This window comes from Aplysia californica, unplaced genomic scaffold (genome assembly GCF_000002075.1).
Source record: "Aplysia californica isolate F4 #8 unplaced genomic scaffold, AplCal3.0 scaffold00198, whole genome shotgun sequence".
NCBI lineage: Eukaryota > Metazoa > Mollusca > Gastropoda > Aplysiida > Aplysiidae > Aplysia > Aplysia californica.
The window spans coordinates 1,085,260-1,091,597 of record NW_004797468.1 but is presented as its reverse complement, the minus strand read 5'-3'; the positions used below and the strand labels follow the sequence as shown (position 1 = coordinate 1,091,597).

Genomic DNA, 6,338 nt, shown 5'->3' with positions numbered 1-6,338 from the left:
GGGCATCCAAGCAGAGAAATGAGAGGTGAACCATAGTCACTGATGTCAGTTTTAGATCTGGCACTAAGGAGGAGGAGAAGAAGAAAAAGAAGAAGAGTATATACGAGTATATATTGATATGTGGCCAGGAATTTCACATTGTGAAAAAAAAAAACCCAGCTTGTGTTTGTCTGTCTGTCTGTATGGTTTGTTCCTTTGAGTGTATCTAAATCTATTTTGCTAATTTTCCCTATGAACTCAATCTTTAAAAAATTAACCGCTTTTTAAAACAAAGAAACATTTTTAAAAATGCACTAGTGCTTAAAGTAAGTTAAAGGAACAGTTATCGGCATATGAGAATATTTCTAGGTGTTTCGGAGCGGAGTACTTACTATTTTTATAATGTAACGCAAAGTTTTGAGTTCACTTTAAGGAAATGTAAAGTGTTCTATTTCTAGAACATGAGGTATGTCCCTATGTTATTTTACCCGGCTCTATTACACATACTCACAACACATCGTTTACAATTGTACTCTCAAAATATCAACTGCTAATCCCTGAATAATCAAAAACTTAAATACTTGAGAAAAAAACCAACAACCCGTATTCCAGGAGACCAAACCATGGAACACATCCTCCAGCAGGGAAGGACACACAGGGCCCAGAGACAGGAAATGTGGCAAAACCCATTGACACTACAGGAAAGTTTGTTTTAGTAGAGGTTTTACTGCGCTCTCAACTGCATAAACTACAGGAAAGGAGATACGGGCCAACAGAAAAACTGAACAGGATGACCCAGTACATGAGAGAAACAGGACTTCAAGCCTGATGCAATTGACAAGAAGAAGAACAAGAAGACTATATATAGCCAATTAATCATGGACAACTTGTACTGGTACTGGCTATTAACACAACCTCTGTACAAACATCAGGACCGCGATCTATTTACCACTCACAATTTGCATCATTTCCTGAACACGCACTTAAGTAGAAAAATGTGGCACTTGCAACTTGTCTTTGTCGACAACAACACACTCACATGTTTATTATGTTCCTTTGCCAGGACAGCCATGATGTTGGTGCCAGTGACAGCTTTCAACCTGGAATAAACAGGCAACTCACTCAAACACTTTTATCATCTCATAACAAGGTACAATATTAGTATTAGGGACAAGTATCACAACTGCAACACTTTCTTGACACTTTCTTCCTCTGAGACACTCACATAGACGCGCACACATCACTACAATCCTACAGCAAGAAACAAAGTGGTAAATCCACCCCCATATCACTGCTCGCAAAAAATATTCCGCATTTCACCATTAACTTGTTCTTTTCATTATGAGATGGAAATTACAACAGAAAATGTCTGAGAAAAAAGCGAGGCTCTATAAATAAATTTCTGCCTGTTAAGGGAGTAACGACATCCTGCTCACAACAGAAGACGGAAAAGAGGCAAAAGGAACACTCAGTAAATTGAGGCAGCTACATGCAACCATATTGCCCGAAAGCGCACATTACAAGCAAATCATCAGCGAGACAGGACATTCTATAGCTAATTGTTTGACTGAGAGTTACTTTCAACTATTTATTCTTAATAAATATTTGCTGCAATTGCATCTACAACATTTTTATCCTTTTCCTATGCTGCACACTGAACTACCCGTCTGCTTGGGTAGTTTACTACTATGACAAGATATTAGAGTAGTTTACTACTATGACAAGATATTAGAGTAGTTTACTACTATGACCAGTTATTAGAGTAGTTTACTACTATGACCAGTTATTAGAGTAGTTTACTACTATGACAAGATATTAGAGTAGGCCTATTTTACTACTATGACAAGATATTAGAGTAGTTTACTACTATGACCAGTCATTAGAGTAGTTTACTACTATGACCAGTCATTAGAGTAGTTTACTGCTATGACAAGATATTAGAGTAGTTTACTACTATGACAAGTTGTTACAATCGGACATACCCTCCATTCGCCATGATAGAGTGTGTGCCAACGATGACCTTGTTGACCAGTGGCATGATGGTGCCAATCTGGCATTCAGTGATCAATGTTGTGTTAATTTTAGCCTGTGCCAAGTTTTTGGCCATCTCATGACCCTGTAAAATTACATAAAGAAAAAACAAAAAACAAAATGTTGAAGACACAAAAGCTATACAGAAGAATCAACATATTCACTCTCGTTAAAAAAAATATAATTGTTCTGAAGTTTAATTTGGTCAGAATAATATTCTTAAAACTTATAGTTACAATTTGTGCGGAGCTAACTTCCTTCCATTGAAAATAAGCGAACTGTACTGGTCCTGAACTCAGCGACTAGGTGTGGGTGGTTAGTGGGAGCTCTGGTGCCATTTGCTCCTTCTTTCCTATAACACATCTATTGTCTTTATCTTTTCTCCTTCTTTCCTTTGCATGTTACTCTCCGGTAACAGCTCTAATCTGCGGCACATATGACCCAATTGTGTTGCAAGTGCTGCAAAACTCTTATTAAAAATTAAAATAAACTTAAAGACTAAGTAGTTGTTCAGTCTTCTAGACTCGAGGGATAAAGGGTTAATTACGGCTATTGTTATTTCAGCACTGCACTAAAAACTGAAACATTTGAAAAGCTGAAAATATAGATTCCAACATTTAAGAACGGAAGAAATTTTCACAAAACCTTGACAGCTTTTGGTTTTCAATATAATGAAATAGTTTATCATTCCATATGACAACAGAGAAACTTGCACAAAGACTTACACCGTAGAACGGAGCTCCTTCTGATACATAAACTCTGAACTTAATGTGTTTGTGTGCAGCACTCTGGAAAAAAGACATGAGGAAGAAAATGGTACTATTACAAGATATACGTGTCAACCACGGTACATTCAGTTAACCAGACTTGGTGACCAAGGTAAAATTTTACCTGTAAAACTGGATTCAGTGCAACAGTAAAAAACAACTAATCAGTACAATAGTCTCTCATTCTAGAAACATGACTCTTAGGAATAATTCGAAAACTAATTAGGAATTTAGTAAAGAGAAGTAAAAAAGATGCTTTCATTTAACCCTATGAGGAAACTCATTTTATAATGGCCTTTTATCACAAAGGCCATTACTGCTGTTCCCACTTTCCCAAACACCCCACCACCTACTTGAAAGTTGAAATCGATACTGTACACACTAAATTCTTCTATGTGCGGTTTGATATAATGAAGATTTACTCTAAACCAACCCCACCACCTACTTGAAAGTTGAAATCGATACTGTACACACTAAATTCTTCTATGTGCGGTTTGATATAATGAAGATTTACTTTAAACCAACCCCACCACCCCACTCTCTACTTGAAAGTTGAAATCGATACTGTACACACTTTCCCAAACACCCCACCCTCTACTTGAAAGTTGAAATCGATACTGTACACACTAAATTCTTCTATGTGCGCTTTGACATAATGCAGCTTTACTCGAAACCAAAGGACTCTTCCACATAAGCAGTTGACATACGTTGAAAAAATCCCTTTTTTAAAAAGCTTACCAGAAAATATACCACTTTTCTAAATAAAAATAAAAATTGTACTTTGTAATTCCACACTAAGCATGACAAAGGAAAGATCACTTGCATCAACTGTGGCCTATTGCTAAATAAGAGTCCAGCAATGGTGCATGGCACTTGTGCATACATTGTTAGGGGCTGCAGGTTGGGCTGTTGCAGTTGATGGTTAAATCGGCTGGACATAGAAATCTTTGCCTTATGTATGAATTTTGCAACAGACAAATTCTAGGCTGCACCAAGGAAGATAACCAAGTTGGACAATCGGGTCAACAGTTACATGAATTATGCCCCCTTATGCAAACCGGCGTGCGTGATAGATTCACGGCAATTTCATTTCTTCATCTTAATGCTGTAGTTCTCAGTCTTCACTGAAATAATTTGACTTGAGAGGGAAACAGCTATAGCCTTCCCCTGTTGAAACCAACAAAACAATAGGCTTGTTCTACTGCCCTTTACCTCATCAGTTTATGCCTTTTCCTCCCTGGTTCAGCACTATTCTCCCCCCCCCCCAAGCCTCGAAAAACGCTTCAACCAGGGTGAACAAACTTAAGTTGACCCCGTCAACGGACGGTCCTTGACACGCGCAAAACTCGCACGCCAAAGTCATGTCACGTGATGCAAACGCACGATTGAAAGTTTTACTCACGGATCTTGATGACGGGACCGACTAGCCTAAACAGAACTTGGAGTAGGACAAAGCTTGTTTTGAAAGTAACAGCAGAACTATGTATAATATTGATCATTTGTATGGTGCAATAGAAACAGTTTTCATGCCATCATTGGAGAGTTCTGAGATTACGGGTCCGTAGCCTAACTAGACTAAACGGCAACTAAAGTGAGCAGGATAAATCTAGGTCTACCGTTGAACATTCCTGTGTCGTATGACACAAACACGTCCTTGGCCTACACCTAGGCTACACTACTGCCCTCGGCTTGAGCCTATTGAGAGGTCAAGGCCTTCACTCCTACTGTGCCCCCCCCCCTCCTCTCTCTCTCTCTCTCTCTCTCTCTCTCTCCATCTATCTCCACGGCTACTTCAATAAAACAAAACTTGTGGCCGTCTATAGGCCTGCATGTAATTAGATCTACCCTCGATGTTGCCGATTTTTTCCCTCACAATGCACCAATTGCCAAGTCTTTGCGTGTGTTCTGATACACAGAATGATATAGGCCTCCAAGACAATTCAGGACCTCAAATTCTGTTCGCCACATCTATTATTCTATGTGCGTCTTATCGACATTTAATGAAAGAATGAATTCCTGCCTTTTTTTTCCAGAACTAAATCACAATCTTTAAAGTTTGACCACAACGTGCTCTTACGTGTCCAAACGACCCACAAACATGAGCCAACCATGTCAAAACCAGCCACAATTTGTAACGTACGCTAAACCTGGGCAAATCACAGTGCGGACTTGCCAGATCAATTATATTGAGGTCGTAGTGTTTACTACAACATAGATCTAATTGGGTTATTTCTGGGCGTGCAACACTCATTTTGGTCAGTAGGGCAAGCTGAGACAGACTAGCAACGTAACCAAATGCAAAGAGCAAGAAACTGTGGACTGAGAGAATGACTACTCCAAAATTTTTATGAAGTGGACAATTTGTCCCAAACCGGAAAAGATGGGAAGCTTAATTTCAAACGTCAGAATTCCGGCATATGCCGGAAAACTTTCACCCAAGCCCAGAACACATATACAAAATGTACTCATGTCTACAGTCTATTAAAAATACATTTGATCAGTGTTGTTTTCTATGACAACCCTATCATACTCCTGAAATCTATTACTTACTTTGAGAAAAGCCTCCACTGTCTTGGACCTTCCAATGGTGAGGATAACATCGTTTTCGTTTACATAGTTCGGGGCTAGAGCAGCAATATTTTCCACACTGAAACACACAAAAATAATCAGTGTTCTGAAACAAAAAAATGATAAAAATGGAAGAAAAAAATTCAACAATTCTTTTGTTACATCACAATATTCACTTGCTGCTGAATTGATTTACGAACAAACCATTCAATGTGAACCAACAATTCACTAGTAAAGAGTGAATCGTAAGCGTATAATGTACATATAGGGATATGAGTATTTTCAAGGGGCTAAGGGGCTAAATAATTCATTCTACAATTAGATGTCAGCAAAAGATTTGAAGTTTGTATAATGATGCTATCCATCTTCTCAGAAAGTAAAGTACAGAAGTCTGAAACAAATGCATGCTTATAAACAGAGATCCCATACCCATCAGTTCAATCAAGGACTTACCATCCCTCTAATTCAATCTTTAATTCCGACACAGCTTCGATGACTCGAGCCTGAAGAGACACATAGAGATCAGGAAGTCAATAAAACATTTAAATTCTACAAGCTAAACAAAATGACCAAACAACAAAAATCTGCATTAACACGACAAAATGGGACACAAAGTCGTACTTCACAATATGTTGTTGTTATGTTGTTGTTAGCGATCCAGGTACTTCACAATATGTTGTTGTTATGTTGTTGTTAGCGATCCAGATACTTCACAATATGCTGTTGTTATGTTGTTGTTAGCGATCCAGATACTTCACAATATGTTGTTGTTATGTTGTTGTTAGCGATCCAGATACTTCACAATATGCTGTTGTTATGTTGTTGTTAGCGATCCAGATACTTCACAATATGTTGTTGTTATGTTGTTGTTAGCGATCCAGGTACTTCACAATATGTTGTTGTTAGCGATCCAGGTACTTCACAATATGTTGTTGTTATGTTGTTATTAGCGATCCAGATACTTCACAATATGTTGTTGTTATGTTGTTGTTA

At 38.2% G+C, this 6,338-nt stretch overlaps 1 protein-coding gene across 1 annotated transcript in view; it reads right to left on the bottom strand.

Moving 5' to 3' along the window:
* Positions 1 to 6,338, bottom strand: part of LOC101863024 (translation initiation factor eIF-2B subunit beta) — an 18,938-nt gene that overhangs the window by 6,182 nt on the left and 6,418 nt on the right. Inside the window, exons 6-10 of the mRNA XM_005098970.3 lie at positions 5,799 to 5,848; positions 5,328 to 5,424; positions 2,736 to 2,798; positions 1,962 to 2,095; positions 1,019 to 1,079 (exon numbers count right to left, since the gene is read on the bottom strand). Coding sequence (XP_005099027.1) covers positions 1,019 to 1,079; positions 1,962 to 2,095; positions 2,736 to 2,798; positions 5,328 to 5,424; positions 5,799 to 5,848 — 405 coding nt within the window. The remainder of the gene's footprint in view (positions 1 to 1,018; positions 1,080 to 1,961; positions 2,096 to 2,735; positions 2,799 to 5,327; positions 5,425 to 5,798; positions 5,849 to 6,338) is intronic.